Source organism: Morus notabilis, unplaced genomic scaffold (genome assembly GCF_000414095.1).
Source record: "Morus notabilis unplaced genomic scaffold, ASM41409v2 Scaffold1317, whole genome shotgun sequence".
NCBI classification, from domain to species: Eukaryota; Viridiplantae; Streptophyta; class Magnoliopsida; order Rosales; family Moraceae; genus Morus; species Morus notabilis.
The window spans coordinates 255,014-277,275 of NW_010363007.1; the positions used below are offsets into that span (position 1 = coordinate 255,014).

Below are 22,262 nucleotides of genomic sequence, written 5' to 3' on the forward strand. Positions count from 1 at the left end.
CAGAGAAACGACACAACGCATGGCATCTAAAACTAACAACATCATTCCCAAAAATGACAATCCTCTAAGAAACGACAATATTTTTAAAACGACGACGTACTAAAAAATGCAATCGTTTTGAAAACCACAGCAACGATGACGTCTCCAAGAAAACGACAAGAGTTGCAATATGTGAAAACAGTAACTAACAAACGACAACATTCTAACCAAAAAAAAGGGGGGAAAAAAACTAAAAACAACAATATCAAAGAAACGACATTCACATGGGTCTGAGTTTGAGTCTGACCCAGACCAGAATAGTAGCTGCATAAGTGGAGAATACTTATCAGAAATAACAAAATGAAATAGGGGAAAAAAACGTAAACGGCAATGCTGTTGTATATAACACTATATGTATACATATATATTATATACAATCTACTTCATCCAAAAACACAAGTTAAAAACACAGAATCCCATCTAGTTATTTGGATACGAAATTATATGCACAACCCCACACTGGGTAGTCTGAAAAGCATAACTGGATTTTCCTCTCAAAGGAACCCTCAAATAACAGTCAATATCGGTCGGGCTATGCCTGTACTTGATCTTCCCATACTTGGTCCTCACCGTAACGGCAATCGCCGCCACAATACTGAAAATCCCACTTCTCTCCTCCTCAGAAAACAGAGAAAAAACCTCAAAACCATCATTAACCGACACCGTTTTGGTCCCTTCGAAAACCGCGCTCAAGGTGTTTGTCGTTTTGTGGCCCTGGTAAAACGGCGCCAAGTTCGTCGTGTCCAAGAGCTCGTCGCCGTAGAAGGCGAAGGCGGTGATGTTGTCGTAGTAGACGCCGATCCTCCGGTTGGGATTCCGGAGGGTGAGGTTGAACGAGAGGTCGTAGGAGAGGAGAAGAAGAGAGGTGGTGTCGTTTTCGTCGGCGGCGTCGAATTTCGCGAGCGAGGCGTCGGTGACGCGGACGTCGACCTCGCTGCGGATGCCGAACATGGCGGCGAACACGACGACGAGGACAATGAGGACGAAGCAGAGGAGGACGCAGAGGCAGAAGGAGAGCTGGAAGATGAAGCAGCAGAGCTGTTTCAGTGTTAGGATTGGTTGTCGGTGCTGCGGCGGCGGCGGCGGTGGGGGGATTGGGGAGTTGGTGGAGTGGTGGGGGTGGATTTTAACCATGGCTAATATATGGTTGAGTACTAAACGGTGGAGAGAAGATGGTTGAAAAGTGACGCGTGGTTGGGGTGGGAACAAGAAATGGAATAGGTGTCTGAAGAGAAGATGGTCAAGTAAGTACTTCCCGAGTTTTATGAATTTCCAAACGACAAGTAGGCTGTTCATGGATTGGGTTGGTGTGTGGTAGGATTTTTTTTCTCGTTTTATAGAGTGTGGGTTACACATATTTAGTTCCAATAATGTTAGAATTTTTTCATAGCCTAACGATGTTCGGGTTGGATTGGGGCGGTGCGGGGTAGGTTGAGTGGTCGGTTTCAACATTCAAAAAATTAAAGACTTAAAGTTCAATCTAACATTCAAAATTCATAATCAAATTGAAATAGTAACTATCCTTATGAGTCCATCTAACATTAAACATGTAGTAATGCAGTCCATCTAATATCAAATATAAAGCAAACATAAATTAGTCTACACTCATAAATTAATCTTAACATAAAGCAAACATAGATGCTTAATTCAAATCCATCCAAAGCAAGCATTGCAACATCAACAATCCTTATCAATCCACACCCATAGGCTCCCCAATGATTGTAGTAGGACATGAAGTTGAGTTATCTACAAGAGAAATGAAAATAGCTTAAGTAATAATTTGGATAGTTAGTTCAGACATGTGTTGTGCGGGTTGGGTTGGGAGTTGCGGGTTGTTATGGGTCCAACCCATAACCCGCCCCAAACACTCAGGCCAGAGGTATAATGGGCCGAAAATTAAAAAATAATGCTGCGGGTTACTTTTTTCGAATTGGGTTGGGGCGGTGCGGGATGAGTTTGCGAGTTGTTCGGGTTTATGAACACCCCCAACGACAAGTTCTCATAATATCATTCCTTTTTGTTTTCATATAATTTTGACTGCTATTTTATCTCATAACTGTTGTTTTAATCATTAAATTAGTTTTTTAATAATTTAATTATTCAGGTTTTATTTATTTTATCGATTTGAGTTTTTATTTTTAAATTTTTATAATTAAAATTTTTAGAAAATATAATATTTAATTTATTTAATTGTTTTTATTACAGTTAAAAATTTTTAAAAAATGTCACATCTCAATTTAAAAATTTAAATTTATAAAGTAAATGAGACCTAGATGTTTCTATTTATAAATTGCACCGTTAAATTAACGATTAAAATAAATAATTTTTTAACCTCAACCGGACGGATACATTACCAATTAAGACGATACTCCTTAGAATTCTCATTGTTCTAGAGAGAGCTTTTTGATTGAATCGTTCTAGAGCTAATTGTGAATTGGTAAATAAAAGGAAACAAAGGAAACAAAGAAAAAGAAAAGAAAGAAAAGTTGACACCTAAGTTGAATGAAAGGGAGAGATCGTGTTTATGTCGGTCGGAAATGGATTTGAATTCCCAGTAAACGACAACCCAACGCAAGGATTTTTACTGGTGGTGGCTAACAAAAGACGTGTAAAATCTGAATAGCATTAATTCAGGCAAAAACGAACGACATGTCGTTCGTTAATGGCCAATTTTTTAATTTATTTTTTTCCTGAATAGACGGCTCAAGTTTCAAGTTAATTAGATAGAAAAAGATGCCGTTTGATCCTTTGAAATGGAAGTATACTCAGAACACCCAAAAAAAAAAAAATTGTCGTGCAAGTTATGAAAATTCATTGTCGTTTATATCTATATACACACCAAATCACCGAAGTTGAATGGTTTTTTGGGTGCCAACGAAACGTTTCGTTGGTCTTTTCTTTTGGCGCTGCTTTTTCGTCGAGAGAGAGCTAGCTGCGTGGGAAGGAGAGAAAGAGAGGGAGGGAATGGGAAGTGGTGGGCCCGCCTGGAAACGAGAGAGAAAGAGAATAGAAAAATGAGACTATCTAATCTGTTTATATTTTTGACCTGACGGTTAAAAATATCAATTTTATTTACTAATTATTATTATTTTTACATATTTACTTATTAATTTTAGGTTTATTTGTAGTCTAATTTTATCAATTTTAACACAATTTCGTACTAAATATTTAGTACTGTTTAAATAAAAATGCTATAAATGATTTAATAAAAAATAAAATTTAATAAAAAAACACTAAAATAAAATAAAAGCACATCAAATTAAGTAAAAACAAATGAAACAAAATCAAATGGAATTGATTTAGACATAGTAAAATAACTTAAAATCTTCTCTCTTTGTCTTTTACTTCCGTTTTTATTTTTTTTACGTCCTTTTTTTCTTTTTTTTTTCAAAAATAATTTGACAAACGTTGTTTTAAATGAGTCGCCCGCGCAACGCGGATGATATAACTAGTATGTTCAAAAGAATAGATTGAGAAAGAAAACAAAATGTGTTTTAACTTTTGGAAATGGGCTGTTTGATGACTGAAAAATGACCGTCGTTGTGGACGAATGCATTTCTAATGTAAAAACTACTACCGCTCTGATCAATTGAAGCCATTTTATCTAAACAAATATAAATTTCCATAGAAGCTATAATTTAGTGGTTATAAATACATTGTCATTTATGGACACATTGTCACACTCCGTAGTCTTAAAATCATAGTCAGACTTTCCAATCAAAGGAACCTTCAAATAACACTATATAAGGCGTCTCGTCAGATTTTAGTTTTATTTTACCATACTTAAGCTTCGTTCATTTCACTGATTCGAGTTTTCAATTCTAAGTTTCTACAGTAAAAAGGTCTCAGAAAATGTCATATCTAACTTTTTCTACTACAGTAAAAAGTTTTTAGAAAATGTCACATCTCAGCTCGAATTGAAAAGTCGAATCTGCGAAGTGAACGAGGCCTTAGTCTTCACACGTAGAGCCAACTTGGTCACTATACTATAGACTCAACACTCTTTTCTTTATCAAACTGATCAGAAAAATCCAAATCCCCAAGAGAAATCGATTCTATTAATCCCTCCAAAAATGGCCCCAAAACCTTTAAGGTATGTTTACTTTGCATGAAAAGGGAAGTGAAAGTGATGAGTGATTTTCTTTCCTATCTAATAATGTATTTACTTACAAAATTAGTAATAGAGATTTGGTGGGCCTCACACAATATAGAAAATGAGAAAAAGAAACGTCAATCCTTGTACCCTTTTAGTATTGATTTTAGTATTGATTCCTTATCAAAGGGAATGAATGCTAAATTCACTTATTTATCTTTAATGAATTATTATATAGTCAATGATTATGAAATTGTGTAAAATGACATTTTAGTGATTATATTCATAACATTGCTATTCCTAGTTAAACATAAGAAAGAGAATGAGATTGTTTCTCATTACAACATCTAATAATCAAGTAAACACTTAAAAAAAAATAAATTACTCTTAATCCTAATACTTTACTTTCCTTTTCAATCCTATATGTTTCTCATTACATTTTTTTTTTCAGTTTAGTAAACGTGCCCTTACTCTATTGGATCCTTGATAGAATGGCTTAAGAATCACCATAGAGAACCGTTTTTCTCTATAGAAAGCCAAAGCTTGGACGCTACAAGAAAAATGAGTTTTAATGACAATTAACTTAGTAACATTTTAACACAAAATTGTCACTGTTGGTATAATTTAGTGACATTTTAACACAAAATTGTCACTGTTGGTATAGTTTAGTGACATTTACTAAAAATGTCAAAAATGATATATTTTAGTGACATTTATAACTGCCCCTCAAAATGTAGTTTTAATGACATTTAAAAAATATCACAGAAAGTATAGTTTAGTGGCATTTTATAACTGTTACTAAAAAAATAATTTCATTGGCATTTATAAATGTCACTAGAGATGTAGTTATAGTCAAAATTTTGAATGCCATTGATATAATTTTCTGATATTAATAAGAAATGTAGCTATTTTGTTGAAATATAAATTTTAATTTTCTTTAAACTTTGGCTAACTATTTAGGTATTGCCGTCCTTTTAATCTTGGAGGGAGTGGGGAGTAGTTTTAAAAATATTTAGGTATCGTTCAGTTTACGGATTCGAGTTTTTAATTTGAGTTTATATATAATTTTATATGAGAGATTTTCACCGTAACAGAAAAAGTTATGTATGATTTTTTGTGAGAACTTTTAACTGTGTCAAAATTGAAATTAAAAATTTGAATTGATGAAATGAACAGAGACCTTAAATTTTTCTCCTCCGTACCCACATTCTTGCCCAGAAAAATCCTGCATCAACTACCTTATTCATGCTCATTTGTTGACAAACAAATTTCAGTGCTAACTTTTGCAGAGACATTGCGACCCAAGCAAGACGGCAGCACATTCCTTCCAAAGAGTGGAATTTCTCAAAAATTTTATTTAAATATCATGGGCAGTAGATTTCTTTGCCTTTGGAAGACCAAATCTCTCAGGTAACTTCCTAATTTTTGCTAATTCGAATTAAGATGGATTTTTTTTAACATTGAAATTTGTTGTGGACGAGGGGATTTTTCATTTTAAGAGATAACAAGATTACTTTATGTGGCCAAATCACAGTGAAGGCCTTGATTCTGCATTTTTATTATTATTATTATTATTATTATTATTATTATTATTATTATTATTATTTGCCATGCATCGGATTGTAGAGTATCCTGGTGCCCTTTATGTTCAATTATACATGGTTTTATATCTTTATGTGCACAGATGCTATTTATTTAAATTAATAATTAATGCCTCGTTCATTTTATCGATTCGAGTTTAGAATTCGAACTTTGTTACAGTAAAAATCTCTCAGAAACAGTCACATCTAACTTTTTTATTATAGTAAAAAGCTCTCAGATAAAGATACATCTAAACTCGAATTAAAAACACAAATCAACGAACTAAACGGGCTATAAATTTCCCATTGTAAATAGCAGTTAACAGATGCAAATGAGTCTTTTATGTAGAAATTCGAAAATCAAGCATGGCCGAAAGGATTACTATTCTCAAAAGTGGTAAGTTGGGGTAGTTATTAATGATGTTGTATTTCACATCATAGTGATATCAAAACGCTGAATAGCAGAATTCGAGTGCTAATCACTCATCTTTTATGGAACAGACACTATTGACAAATTGTGAAGCCATGTGTAGCAAGTTTCAGATCAGATAAAGTTGGGATGTGCTATTTTGCATCATATTTCCCAGATTTGTGAGACATAACCAACGTCTTCAAGTGATACGGTTCAGAAAATAGCGGGAAATAGGAGAAGAAATGTTTGTTTTGTGACTGGGAATGTGTTGATTTCTGTAACAACTTCTTTAGTGGAAAAGAGGCCGTTTTCAATTTTTTGTTTTTTTTTTTTTGTTTTTTTGTTTTCAAACAAGTAAATTGTACTAGACTTTGGGGGGATTTTTTTTTTTCTTTTTCATTTTATCTTTACAATGCAATTGAAGTTGTTGCTGATTTTTTTTTTTCCTGAGAATGTAATTATTAGTTTATCTTAATGCAGTGCTTATATTTTATTTATATTAGAGAAGTCTTTTATCGTTTTATGTATTAAAAGATTATTTATTTTCTGATTAACTTGCTTTAATTAGTGACATTTCTTTTAGTTAGATTTTTTAAAATGATACTAAAAAGCAATTTTTGGTGACATTTTAAAATGTCACAAAGCTTTAGCTACATTATTAGTATCCGTGACATTTTTTACAAATGTCACTACTCCAAGCATGTCACTAAAAAACTACCTTTTAGTTATATTTTCAAATGTAAGTAATTCATAATTTTGTTGTAGTACGTAAACTCCGATCCTTTTGTTAGGGTTTCTCGTGTTGACTTTGAGGGACGGGAAGAGGAGTGAGCCCGATCCGTTTGCGACGAACCAATCGAAGGCTGCCAGCAAGGCGCTCGTGACAAAGACTTGGACCTCGTTGGGTAAGCCGAAGATACTGAGAAATTAGGAGCTTGTTCTTTTGAGTGAAAAACTCAAAGAAAGGCAACTCGAGTTACAACTTTATTCGAGTTCATGTTCTTTTAAGTTTAAACTAACTCAAAGAAAGGCAACTCGAGTTACAACTTTATTCGAGTTCATGTTCTTTTAAGTTTAAACTCGAGTTCAAACTCGAGTTTATGACTAAAACTCGAGTTAAAGTTTTCCCTTCAACTCAAATTCAGAAACTCGAACTCAAATTAATGAACAATATTTTTTCTATTCTTAAAAATGCTATAACTTTTTCATTTTAATTCTGATTGAGATGATTTTTTTTCTATGCATTGACAACGAAAAGACGAATAAAATCTGATCCATATACCCTATTAGAATTTTTCATCAGCATTGAGTTTTTATTAAACTTCAAAAGAACAAACCCTAAATAATGAGGACGAGAGAGTGTTATGCCAAAAGCCGAGAGGAAAGCGAAGAGTAGTTGGAGAAGCACGCATAGGTTGTGTATTAATGAACGTCGTCTAGGGTTAGGTAGTTGTGGTGGGACGAAGTCGTTTGAGTACTAGGGATGAATTGTAGTCATGGCTATCATAACCGGAAGTGTGCATATTTAGTCATGATGATGATGATGAGAACAATAAAAATATATATAGATGTATAGGAGAGAGAGTGAAACTTTCGACAGCCGACGAGTATAAATCGTTACATCCAAAGTCATTGGAGTTCGAATTTCTCAAGGTTAATTATATATTAGGAAAAATAGACAAATATCTCTTAAAGTGCGTAGGTTTAGATTTTTATTGTGTGTTTTGTGCTCACTAGTGCATAAGTTGCCTCAAATAAAAAAGTGTGTGAATAAGAGTGTCAACCCCACGAGAAATGTGTTTAATTTTCGTTAAGTGCAAAATTAATTGGTTCTAAGATTATTTGAACGATCAAAATAATAAGTAACGAATAAAATGAAGCAATAAAAATAACTAAACAAATGAAATAGAGTGACGAAAACAAGTAGTTAAAATACTAGAGCATCGATTTTACCATAATAATCTGCGCTAATTTATTACTAAGTGAATCTCTTCATTTATTAGTCAAGAACCCTTAATTAACCAAATTACCTCTCCCGAATGTCAAATTGATAATATGCTCAAAATCCGATTCCAACATCCCCATTAAATACCGAGTAATTTAAATATTCATTAAGCTCTAGTTCTCATAATGACTACAAAGGTATATTAGGCCTTCCGAACTCTAAAAATCTAAGTTGTATCCAAATCGGATGTATAAATTATCTCTCTTGAGTGCCTAACTCATACATCAAATCATCTAATTCATTGGTCAAATAAACTAGAAGTATTAAGAATGAGACAACACAAACAAATCATGAAAAATCAACTAAAATAAATCAATACTTAATAATTAAGTAAAATCAAAGCTTTAAAAAAAACTATTTCATAACTAAAATGAAACAAGCTAAAATCAAGAGTTTCATCATTTAGAAATTGTAAAAATAAAAAGATGAGAATAAGAATAAAAAACCTATTTTAGAGTTGTCACAAGATTCAAATTCTTCTTTTTTCTTCTTCTCTCCTACTTCTTAATCTCCAAATGCCTTCTCCCATGATAATTTATTGAAAACAAAAGCTAAATTTAAAACTAGAAATAAAATGCTAAATTAAAATAATTAAAAATATATTTTTAATCTTTTTCACACTCTCAAAAATGGCTTGAAAGCCATGTTTCTGTTTGGAGTTGGTTTTATTTTTATTTTTCACGTTTTTTGAGAAAGAAAAAATGAAAATGGGAGAGAAATAACGTTTGGCACAATTAAAGATAAAAAACAGAAATAAAAATAATTTTTTAATTTAATGTAAAATATGATAGAAATGAAAAATGACTTTTAATCGTTTTTCATTTTTTATTTCTATTTTCTCCTTTCTCGAACACAGAGAGAGTGACATTAATAAATTTTTTTATACTGAAAATAATTTCTTGATAAAACTATCAAACGTATTTTTAAAAATAATTTTTATCTAAAATTAAAAATATTTTTATTTTTATAAAAAAAATAAAATTATTTTAGAACAAATTTTAAAAGTAACCCATATTTTGCTTCATTTCTTCCTCGGGTATTGTAGCTAATCATACAGAGCAAATGAAGAGTGTTTTTTTTTTTTTTGCTCTGTTCGTGGGTGTTGAAGCTCCCTCAAATTCACTTTCATCCACGCCAAATGGAGAGAGAAAACGGCTGGACAAGTGGCGAAATCCGGCTGGGCAAGGGGAGATAGTTGGGGACAAGAACACCACGTGGCGCGCTGCAAATGGGAGCATGCTGATCCTTGTCTTCTATAACGCGCGCAAGAGCGACTGAGAGAGTGTTGTACACGCGTAAAATTTGACCCTCTATCTTTTCATCTGTCGGCTCAAAATGGGGACGACAATATTCCCTATTGGAATGGGACACCGCCCCGTTCATAGGGGACAATTATTAAGAATGGGGATGAAAAATAAAATTTGATCCTTAAATCGTGGCGGGACGGAGAGGGAGGAAGTATTCTCCCCTCCGTTAGTGTCCCTATATTAATGTGAAATTATGTAATGAAGATTAAAGTTATTAAGAATAAATAAATAAAGATAATTTATGTTTATATTTTGATATTTTTAAACCTTTTTGCTTATATATTAATTATTACATTTAGATTAAGTTTGCAAGATGTTAAGAATTTAATTTTTTTTTTTTTATGAAATGTTTGATTTTGGTCTAAATTTATAATAAATTTATAATTATACTTTCATTTTAAGTGTCTATAGTTTTGAATGCATAATCTTATATGATGAAGAATGAAGCGGGTATAGAGAAGACTCTCCTAATAAAAAATTCTTGAATCTGACCCTATCCTTCTTGAAGCGGAATGAGAATGGGGATGAGGATAATTTAGAGGGGTGGAGATACAAATAGTTTAAGGGGCGGGGATGGAGATGGGAAATCATCCTCTGCTCCCGCCCCTCCCCATTGCCATTCTTAGCCCAAAATGTGAGTTTTTTTTTGGCATTTTCTACTCGTGCATGTTGCTGTGTGCTGGAGCCTTTTTAATTTCTAAATGAGTTTCCTTTTTGGCTCATTTTGCGGTGCTAGATGGCGCCATTAAGAGGCGAGGGATGATTGAGTGGGTTAGCTTGAGTTGTTCATCAAACTCGCTTAAATAGTTTTTCGTAATGAGAAACAATCTAGCATAAAGCCAAATATGGGAACGAGGGAATAAGAGTATCTTCTTTTAGGAGCTAATCATAAGCGCATTTATATAGGGACACAACTATATAATGGATATTATGTCTGGTAGAGAGATTCGTTCCCTGATTCGAATTATGATTCGTGGTTCGCTATAGTATTTTCTCTCATAAAAAATTCACGTAAATCGAAAATGGTTCGAATCATATGGTTTGAATCCTCCAACCAAACGTTAATATGTATTTGTGGCAATGAAATTTGATTCTCACGAAGTTAAGTGCACTGGAATGTACTGAACGTTTGTTTGAAGAATTAAATTATCATATTTTTTATTATCACAAAACTTAGTGCATCATATTGCATTGAATGTTTGTTGAAATATCAAAATGCCACAATTATAATTCTCACAAAGATCAGTGCACTCAGTTGCATTGTATATTTGTTGGTAGAATTAAATGCTCTATTTTTTTTTTTAAATTCTCATATTTTTCGGTGCACCGTGATGCATTGATTGTTTGTTGGAAGAATTAAATGCTATAATTTTTTATTCCCATAATCTTAGTGCACTAGGTTGCACAAAGTGTTTATTGGAAGAATAAAGCGTTTAATTTATGTTTTAAATTCTCACAAAATGCAATGCACTGGGTTACATTTAATATTTGTTTTGAGGAATTTAGAATTTTTTTAATTCTCACATTAATTTAGTGCACTAGGTTGCATTATACGATTGTTGATAGAATTAAATAACTTATTCCTATAAAGTTTAGCGCACTAGGTTGCCTTAAACATCTATTGAAATAAGTTATATAATTAAATCTCACAAAATTTAGCGCATTGAGTTGTGTTAAATGTTTGTTAGATAAGCAATTATAGATTCGTTTGACAATTTAAAAGCACATTCTTAAATTCCTTTTAAATTCTTTAGTCGATCGTCAGCGCAAGCAGATATCTTTTCAGATCTACGTAAGCGTCGATCGTTTATTTTCAAACCATACTTTCACCATTCATTTTCTGACTTCTAATATATTTTCAGGGCCTTGTCCTCGCCATCCTCAACCTTATAGACTTGGTCAAGGTTGAGGAACATGGCAATGAGATGGACAGCCTAGAGGCGAAACTCACATCTCTCCTTGATGAGGCCAAGTCCAAATGCTTGACTATTACCGAGGATAAGGACGTGGTCATGGCCAAATTGAGGAGTCTCCAGGAAGAGCTGGATTGATTAAAGGTTCAAGCCGGAGAGACTGCCAAGCGGGCGAAGGCAGCTGAGAAACAAGTAGCCGAGGCCAGGGAGAAACACTTTGCTGAGGGGAAAGCTGAAGGCGAGAGGGGAAGAAAGAAGCTGAGCTCATGGTGGTTAAAAATTATCTGAACTTGGAAGACTTTGCCGCCAAACGCGAGGAAATTGTTGAAGAGTTCATGGCTTCTGAGGAGCTTATTGAAATCCATATAAAGAATTTTGAGTCTGCTGGGGAACAGGTAGTGGAGCTGATCAGACGACACCACCCCGAGTGGGACTTGGGTTTCCTGTATACTCCTCCTCCCTCCATAGACGGCGACGACTCTTCTCAGCCCGGTAGCAGAGATGGTTCGGCTAGTGGTGGCGAGGATTGAGAGCCCGCTACCTGTATTTTTGTTTTTTTTAGACAATGGGTTCTTAGCCTACTAGCTTGTATATTTTTTCGTAATTGATATATAATACATTACTGCCTTCATTTTCAGATCTTCTATCGTCAGTGCCTTTTAGGGCTTATTTTAGTAGATATCTTGATCTGCCAAATGATCGCTTCTTCTCCTTGGAGATGTTGGCATTTTAAATACCTCTTGAATTTATCGCTTTAGCAAATTTCTTAAGATTCTGTCAAGTGGTTGTCTCTTCTTCTTGGAGAGGTCGACGTTCTAGATGCTTAAATGCTCCTTAAGGTTATCAGATTCCTTGAAATCTGTCAAGTTATCGTCTCTTCTCCTTTGAGATGTCGACATTTAACTTTTTGTGTGTGGTCCGTAGACCCTTTGCCCCCCACGTCTGTCTGAAAACCTTGATTTTTAGGCAGACATGTTATCAATGGGTCGATATCTTCATAGTCTTTTTGAACACTTGTCATGAAAGTTTTTCATTTATCCTTTTGAAATGCCAAATACAACTAAAATGTGTAAGAAATCATACATTATTGGTAGTACAGTTTTAGTTGCTCTGCATTTCATGGGTGTTGGATCTTCTTGCCGGCAAGGCTTCCCAAAATGTAGGTTCCTGGGCGTAGTATTTCTCTTATGCGGTAGGGTCCTTCCCATGTTAGGCCTAAAGGGCCAGTATTTTTGGGTTTAGTGCTCTACGTGACCCTTTTTAATATCAAGTCTCCCAGGGTGAATCTTCTGTTGGTCTCCGGATCGAATCCGGCTGCGGAAGCGCGGTGGTGCGGGGGGAAGAGGCGGATCGTGTATAACAAAAATTTTCATAAAACTTTTGAGATACTCTATAGATTATATTAATTTATGCATGAATAAATTAATCTCATTAACTTATATATATCAAGAACTCAATTAGGAAAAATACCTGGAAGCCGACTCGGATGATAACTTGAGTTCTTTGACCACGAAGAGTCCTTGCTCCAATCTTTGTGTTTAGAAAACCAATGTCTTCCACGTCAATTCCTAGAATCCACGAAGACGTGTGTGTGGGCACACATGAGACAAAACGGGTTACAATAAACACTCGAATTTCCACAAACATCATCGCATGCACGATGTGAAATTTTTGGGAGAAAAATTTTTTCCTTCCTTTCTCTCTTGAGAATTTCGGCCAGCCTTAACTCTTAGGGCTGAAAAATTGTTTCCAAAATTTCTATAGAGAAATTTCGGCTACCTATAAAATTAGGGCAAAAAACCATTCCGAAAATTGTCTCAAAAATAGTATTTATAGAGTAGAAGTCAAACTTCTAGAAGGAATCCGATCTCTATCTCTAAGATAAAGCTTGTTAATTATCTCCTATTTGAATTTTAAACCAAAACTCCTCTTTTCCTCTATCCTATATGGCCGGCCATTCTAAGGGGATTCTCATCCCTGTGTGGCGCCAATATCAAATAGGGAAGGAAGAGAAAATCATCATTTATCATGTAGTCCAATTTTGACTCAAATTCAAATTCCAATTTAAGTCAAACTTAAATTAATTTGAATTCTAAATTGAACAACTTATCAAATAAGTTTAAATGGATAAATCTAGATGTGTTCAAATTCAAATTTAAATAATCACATTATTTAAATAATAATTAATTCTCAATTAATTATTTTTGAGTATTTAATTTTTAGAATTCCGTAATTCTAAAATTCCCATTTTGCCCTCTGTGTCTGGTAGAATTACTAGGACGACGCGGGGACTAATGGACCTATAATCCCGAGCTCCAATAAAATTAATAATCAATTAAACACTTTAATTAATTAATTAATTCTATTAATTCCAATAGTTACTCCACTATAAACTTGGAATTGCACTCTCGAAATTATAAATATAAATTACTTCTAAACTGTGAAGTGTCCATTTGATATAGTCATTGCATATAGATCAATCCTCCATAAATAATTCATAATTAGAGCTAGGTAAAATCCGTTAACCTCTCTAATTACTTCTTTATCCTTGAGTACCATTAATTCTCTAATGGACAGTGATTCATAAAACACATTCATGAATCGGAGCTCCTACTGGTCCAAGTACCGAATCAACCCTCAAGAGAATTAGTTATCTACTTCTTTCTTAAGAAGGAATGGATTCCATCTCGTGTAATAACATTCCCGGCTACCTACTTCATCATGTCTCCAAAATACAAGGAATATGATTCAGGATCTCAGAATCCGTACCGAGTAAATCGAAAGACACAAATCCATAAATAGGAGTCTGTTAAGAACTCAGGATTAAGATCATCCTATATATGACCATCGGTAGACTCAATTAGAATTTCTATACTTAACGGAATTATTAGAAATTCATATTGTGTCTGTGTCCTTGTTCCACATAATCTCATTATGCGAAAAACACTCATTCACTATCTCACCATATTAACAGTGCGGATAACACCGTTCCATTCTTAATGGGAATGACATGTATTAATAATGTTTTAATTAAAGATTCTGAACTTTAATTAAATTCATTATGAACATTGCTTTTTGATTATTATCCTTAAACATTATCCTATCGTATATAACACTTATATACAATGTTTAAGGTTACATAAATAACCATGGAATTTTCATTGATATTCATAAAATATTCATAAATATATGCACATAAAATAATGAATAAACTCTTTTATTAAATAAATAATAAATATCCTATTACATCTCATGCTTCTAGGACACTATTCCCAACATCTTCTTCGTCTAACTTTCTTATTGTAGTATCAGGCTGTTCTTTGTTGGTAGGCGGCGAGTCGAAGTTGAGAGTCGAGCCTTCTTTCTTCTAAGAGATCGAGCTTTGCATTCATTACTTCGACGTTTGCGTTGTCTTCGTAGACGACCATTCTTAACGTCGGTGTCTCAATTTCTACGAGGAGCACTGCCTCGACACCATACGTCATAGGGAATGGTGTTTAGTCCATTGTAGTTTGATTGGTCGTTCTATATGCCCATAGGACCTTCGGGAGCTCCTCAACCCATTTTTTGTTCAAGTCATCTAGCCTTTTCTTCAGGGTGTATTTTAAGATTTTGTTGACGGATTCAACTTGTCCGTTTGACTGCGGGTGTATTGGTGCTGAAAACTCTTTCTGAATGCCTAAGTTGTCACAAAATTTTCGTGTCACGACATTATTAAACTGCTTTCCGTTGTCAGACCCGATCGAATGCGGAACCCCAAACCTGCACAAAATGTTGTTCCAGATGAAGCTCGTACAGGTAGCCTCCATGGTCGTAGTTAGAGCTTTCGCCTCGGCCCACTTAGTGTAGTAGTCCACAGCGACGATGGCAAACTTGAAGCCTCCTGGTGCGAGGTGTAAAGGCCCGATCAGGTCGTATCCCCATTTGGCAAAAGGCCATAGCTAATAATGAAAGTTAGGTTCTCTGGGGGCGCTTTAGGAATCGTGACATATCATTGGCACTTATCGCATTGCCGAGCGTATTGATACACGTCTTTTTTAAGCGTATGCCAATGGTACCCCTACCTCAAAACCTTTAGAGCTAAAGACTGCCCCCCAATATAATTACCACACATTCCTTCATGGATCTCTTGGAGGATCTCTTGTGCCTCGTTGTCATCTAGGCATTGTTGTAAAGGAGTTAAGAAGTGTCGTCTGTACATTAGGCCATCATACAATAAGTACCTGGCAGCTCTATATTTGACTCTCCTGGCCCCATCCTTGTCATTAGGTAGCTTCGCATCCATTAAGTTTTGGACAAGAGGTGTCATTCAATTCTCCGTTGCTTGGGTCGTCATAACCTCTTCTGATTTCTCCTCAATTGATGGCCGCTCTAGTTCTTCGATGGGGACGACCCCTAGCATATATGATTCCTTTAAGGACGCCAGTTTGGCCAAGGCATCGGCGTTTGTGTTCTCGGCTCTCGGTACCTGTAGTATCTCATAGCTTTTAAACTTGGTGAGTTCTTCTTTCACTTGCCCGACCACTAGTTGAGAGTCACTAAAAATGTTGAGGCTTTCAATCTTTAGGTGACTCCCTAGCCGTAATCCTGTAATCAGCGCTTCATACTCTGCTTTGTTATTTGCCGCTTTGAATTTGAACCGCACCATCGAGGTAATTCTATAACCCTCTGGACTTATCAGCATGATGCCCACTCCTGATCCAGCTTCATATGATGTTCCATCTACATAGAGTTTCCACTCTAGTTCTCCGTTGGTTCCTTCGTCCTCGGCTATTGTAGGCCTGTGGGAAAATTTTGCCATGAAGTCAGCCAACGCCTGCCCTTTGATTGCTATCTTTAGCATGTATTCAATGTCGAATTGGCTCAATTCTACTGATCATTTCAGAATTTGACCGGAGGTTTCAGGCTTCTGTAATGCCTGCCTCAGTGGGTGATTTGTTAGAACCCGTATTGTGTGTGCCTAGAAATAGTGTCGAAGCTTTCTTGAGGCCACCATCAAGGCGAGGGCGAGTTTTTCCATCTCAACGTATCTTGACTTAGCGTCCAGGAGCCTTTTACTCACATAGTAAACCGGCATTTGGATTCTTCCTTCTTCCCTGACCAATACTGAACTTACAGCATGTATTGAGATGTAGAGATATAAATTTAGCTCGTCACCTGGGATGGGCTTTGACAGAATAGGGGGTCTGCCGAGGTGCTCTTTCAGCCTTTGAAAGGCCTCTTCACATTATGGCATCTACTCAAACCGCTTACTTCCCTTTAGCGCGTCGAAGAATAACACACATTTATCCGCTACTTTAGATATGAATTTGTTAAGGGTAGTGATACACCCCGTCAGCCTCTGTACCTCTTTTGGCTTCGTGGGAGACATCATGTCTTGTAAGGCTTTTAAGTTTTTTAGGTTGGCCTCTATTCCCCTATTGCTGACCATGAACCCTAGAAATTTTTCTAATCCAACCCCAAAAGCGCACTTCAGTGGATTCAACTTCATGTGGTATCTTCTTAGTACCTTAAACATCTCCCCTAAGTGTGCGATGTGCTGCCTTGCCTTTGTGTTTTTTACTAGCATGTCATCAACATAAACCTCTATTGTCTTCCCAATCTGCCCAGCAAACATTTTGTTCACTAGCTTTTGGTATGTTGCCCCTGCATTTTTTAAGCCAAAGGGCATTACCTTGTAGTAATAGAGGCCTCTATCTATGATGAATGATGTGTGCTCTTCATCGGCCAGATGCATGAGAATTTAGTTATAACCAGAATAAGCATCCATAAAGCTGAACAACTCGTGTTCGGCAGTAGCATCGACCAACTGATCTATTCGGGGGAGTGGGAAACCATCTTTTGGGCAGGCCTTGTTAAGGTCGTTGAAGTCAACACACATCATCCACTTCCCATTGGGCTTGATCACCAGGACAGGGTTTGAAACCCATCTAGGGTAGTGCGTCTCCCTGATGAAACTGTTGTTAATCAATTTGTCAACCTCTTCCTTTAACGCTTCACACCTCTCAAGATTCATCAGTCGGTGTTTTTTACGCTTAAGAGGATAGGAAGGGTCAACGTTTAAAGCGTGACACATGACTTCGGAGTCGATCCTTACCATATCAGCATGCGTCCAGGTAAATACATCCAGATTTTTCTTCAGGAAGTTTTCAACTTCGGCTTTGAGCGCCGGGGGTAAATCTGAGCCTATCTTTAGTACCCTCGTCGGCTCTTCGTCATCTACTCGGATTTCCATCAGTTGTTCGATTGGTTGGGACTAGGTACTCTCTTTTTCGATCTGAGGATCTATGTCTTCAACTGGCCCCTAACGCACCATTCTCGTTTCTTATCTCCCTGGTTGGTCATACCCACACATGGCATCTGAGTATGCGACCCTGGATTCATATTGATTCCTCTTTATTTCTCCTACGCCATTGGGGGTTGGGAACTTAACCTTTTGGTGGTAGACAGATGTTATTGCTCTTAGCGCCTGAAGGGTCAGCCTCCCGATGACTGCGTTGTACTGCGAGCCCCCCTTGATTATCACGAGGTTTGCCATCACAGTTGTTTGCCTAGGCTTCTCTCGTGCAATATAGGCAGCCTGATCATTCCTTAGGGGATGACCGAATCCCCCGTAAATCCATATAATGGCCGAGATGTTTTCTCCAGTTGCTCCTTTGTGATTCCCATCTTTTCCAGGCAATCAGAGTACAGGAAGTCCACCAAGCTCCCATTATCCATAAGGATTCTATAAACAGTGTGGTTTCTAATCATTGCCTCTACCACCAAGGCATCGTTATGAGGAAAGTGGACCCCATTCGCATCTTCTTCGGTGAATGCTACTTTAGTGCCACCAAATTTTGTTGTCTTTGTTGGCCTGGCAGTTGAGAGGCTCCAAAACCTTTCCTGATACACATGTTTTGCCTTGTGGGCGTAACTCTTCTGGGATCTCCTCGAGTCCCCCCCAAGGTATGGGGCCCCATGAATGGTTCTTATAACACCGACCGGCTAACAGTCTTCACCCTGTCGATTATCCTTCCGGCGCCGACCATCATTTCCCTGGCCCCTCATATCGGCTTTTAATTGTTGCAACCTCCATTCGCAGATTAATCTTTTGATTTCATCCTTCAGGTTAGAGAAGTCACTGGTGTTGTGGCCGACGTCTCCATAGAACCTGTAATACTTATTTTGGTTCCTCCGGTTTGGATCTGACTTCATAGGTTTCGGTCGGCGTAATAAGTTTCCTCGGCAGACCTGATTAAATACTTCTTCAAATCCTACACCCAGCTCATGATAAAAGTCACACCATTGGAACAGACGAGGCTTCTGATTCTCCTCTTGCCTCAGCTTTTTGGCTTCTGGATGACTCGACGCCGATGCGACCTATTTATCTTCGTTTCCACCTCCTCGTCGCTTCCGATTATCTTATTTTCCCGACGTCGACCCTTGCTCAGCTCATTTGTTTTTGTTGGATCTGTGTTCGGGATCATTTGCTTCAGCTTCTTCGACGTTAATGTATCCCTGTGCCCTTGCCAAGAATTCTTTGTAGGTGGCAGGTGGCTTTTGATTCAGGTCGCGCTTGAATGGGGTGTTCTTTTTCATGCTAGATAAAGTCCCAAACACTGCCTCCCGATCCGCCATATCCGTTGTAGCGGCGACGGCTTCTCCGTATCTCGCCAGCCCTTCCTTTAATGACTCGTTTAGTTTTTGGTAAACCATTGTCAAATTTTGCTTTGGCGGGATATAATTATTTACCCCGATGAATTGGAGGGAGAAGGCTTCCTTTAATTCTTCACAGTTGGAGATGAAGTTCAGTTTGAGTGTCCAGAACTATCTACGGGAATAATTCGTCAAGTGGTTCTGAAATGCTCGGCACATTATTTCCTCAGCTTATCCGTGCAGAGGCATGTGTCCCGTGTACATCTCTAGATGGTCGTCGGGATCTCCTCTGTCGTTATATGGTGGGATCGACGAGTTCTTGTATTTATCTAGGAGAGGCGATTGGGAGCGATGTTGACATTAACCACCTCCACCACCTATCATAGGTTCTTTTGAAGGTGACTCACCTGGCTTTTTATAATTGTTTTATAGAAACAGAATTATTAATTAAAATAATTCAACTTTGGTCCGATCCAATATAGATTTCACCACTAGAAACTATATCAATGTCTTTACCCATGGAGACCCACCTCCGACGACCAAGATAAGCCGTCTCCGTTAGGAAGTAAACAACATAACAATCTTAACATGAATAAAGCACCCAACTTTACTCCATCGATTGTGGATCATATGATTTAGACTATCATCTTTAGATTCCTATCTTCCGCATGTTCTTCTCATTACATGTATGACCTAAAGATTTATAATGATAGTCTCAGACTTTCAGTTTGCTTATCACACATTCAACTAATATAAACATAAAGAAGACAATACATGGATATATGAAGTAAATAAATCTTTATTAATAGTTGTTGCGTGATTTTTATGCTCGTAAGTGCACGTGTCGCAGACGAGTAATAAAGTGTACAGAGTACGGATATCGTTCCACAGAGAATGAATCACTAAGTGTACATGCAGAAATCAACTAGTTTACCTGTTAAGAATGATAAAAAGTTAACTGTTCAAAAATTACCTAATTATTTTAAATGCAAAAATGTAAAATAAAATGTAAGAAAGATTAACCAAAATATCAAAAATACTAAAATGGAGCGTATGTAGTGAAGTGAATTAGCTAGACCTACTAATTTCTCCTTAGTTGCAAATCTGACAGAATGCTATAAGAATACTATAGCATTTAAACGTCTTGTTAACGGAAACTCTTTTATTGTGCATAAGATTATTCCGAAGTCTTTATGCTTACAGATTCTTCAACCATTTCCAGCATATTCCTATGTGAATCTAGCTTTAGAATGCAAATTAAGCTCGGATTTCTTTATGTTATGCAAGATGAACAATATATTCCTATACCATTCACAAATCAATAAACTAAAACAAGATTATTGAACTTGCATCATCTATGTTAGATCCAACTAAAATTAACCTTTTCAGTATTAATCTTAGTCTTGTATTCTATGATCGATCGCCAGTCAAAGACAGAAATAAGCATTAGGCATACATAGATGAACATGAAATAGAATTAATGAACATTCCTCAAGCAGCCATCATCCTTACAACATCGGTTCCATTAGCAGATCTAGCTTAACAAATTAGTTCATAATGGTAATTACATAAACTAGATTCCCAGAGTAATCCATGTCTTAATTAATAACAAAAATAACAAAAGAATCAAGCTAACAGAAAGAAGAAGAATTGAGGAGCTAGATCTTGGATCTTCTAAAGTTTCACTTTGTCCTTCCCTTCGGATCTTCCTTGGTGCTTCTCTCTCTCTTGAATTTTCTTCTTTTTCTCACGTCTGGTCTTGCTTTTTTTTTTCTCTCAGTACTCTGCTCTATATGTTTTCCTTCTATTTTTTTCTTTCTTGTACTCGGCGGCTACTCTCCTTTGCAGAAAGCATTTACTTCTTAGGGCAACAAAAGGGCTAAGGTGTCAATTGATAGGGACTAAAGTAGTCTTTTGTCCTTTTCCTCCAGGTAGTGCGATGATGTCATACCACTTGTCAGCTGCACCCAGAATGTTGCAGCAGAATGCTATAACATTCTCCCTGTAATTTGCAAAATCACAACTTAGGCATTTTTCAACCTCTTTTTAACTCAAATCACTCCTTCTTAACCTGAGAGCAGCATAAGTACATAATTTAGCAAGATAAAATGCAAAACTAGAAAATCTAAGTTAAAACACAGAGAAAATAATGAAATACACTCTTAACTAAGCAAACTTTAAGCTAAAAATGCACAAGATAACTCTAATTTCTTAAAGTTTTCAATAGTCAAAATGTCTCAAAGAACATTGTTACATTTATTCTTAAGGGCATAAACGCTAACAAAATAAACATACCCTAAATGTATTGAGAGAGAATGAGGAAGATGATATAAATAAAAACTAACAACCCACATGTGTTTAAAACAAACAAAAAAATTACGAAAATTGTAGTATATAGCAGATGTTTTGAGTTAAACTCAAAATAGTATATAGCATAATTATTTTAGCTAATTAGTAAATAGTAAAATTTTTAAAAAAAGTTTTTTTTTTTACTTTTACCTTTATTTTTAATGGGCCTTTTTTTGTAGGTGAAAGTTCGGGCAGCCTGACCGGGCTCAACAGCCCGGATGAAAATTTTAGTTCGGGACCGATGGTCCGAATGAAAATTTCTGGCTGGTCCAGCCCGACCCTAAAAGAGGGGAATTGTATAAGGTATTTTAAAGAAATTTCTAAAGGGAAATTATATTTGCACCCCTTAAAATCATAAAGACACCCTATAATGAGTAAAATGACTAAAAGGGGCGATTTGCAAAAAGTAAAGAAGCCTTTTTTCACATACCCCACACGCCCCATGACAAATTTCCCCGGATACCTCCCTAAATCTCCATTAATTCTATCTCTCCTACTCTCTTATACTCCTTCACCACCCTCAAACATTCTTCTTTGTTTTCTTTTCTTTTTCAATTATTCTCCTTTTCACACTTCCATTGCTCTTTTATTTATTTTTTAGATTAATTACAAAAATTCCCCATGAATCATGCCCCTTGTAACATTTTACCTCATAATCTTTAAAATGTAACATTCGTTCCCCTGAATAATGAAACGTTAATAAAAATGCCCCCTCCATTTAAAAATTTAGAAATTTTTGATACATGTGACATAAATAACAGTTGTTAAATAATTTAGAGCACAATTACTGTAATGACTGAGAAAATCCCAGACCTTAAATAATACAATTTATGTATTTAAGCCAAGGATTTTCCTAGAAAATATTATGTTATATTGTGAATGAAGGATTTATGGAATTAATATATGTATTCCTAAACTCTATAGCA

The 22,262-nt window shown here is 36.0% G+C and overlaps 1 protein-coding gene across 1 annotated transcript; it reads right to left on the reverse strand.

Annotated features, from left to right (window-relative positions):
• Positions 1 to 459: 459 nt before the first annotated feature.
• On the reverse strand, positions 460 to 1,358 carry LOC112092557 (NDR1/HIN1-like protein 10). The gene has a single exon (XM_024169032.1). It carries the CDS (start codon positions 1,333 to 1,335, stop codon positions 460 to 462), a length of 876 nt encoding a protein of 291 aa, XP_024024800.1. The 5' UTR covers positions 1,336 to 1,358.
• Between the last annotated feature and the right edge of the window lie 20,904 nt (positions 1,359 to 22,262).

What these genes read in the sequence shown, in the direction of transcription:
- LOC112092557 (XM_024169032.1), bottom strand. Translation starts at nt 1,335, where the DNA reads ATGAACAGCCTACTTGTCGTTTGGAAATTCATAAAACTCGGGAAGTAC.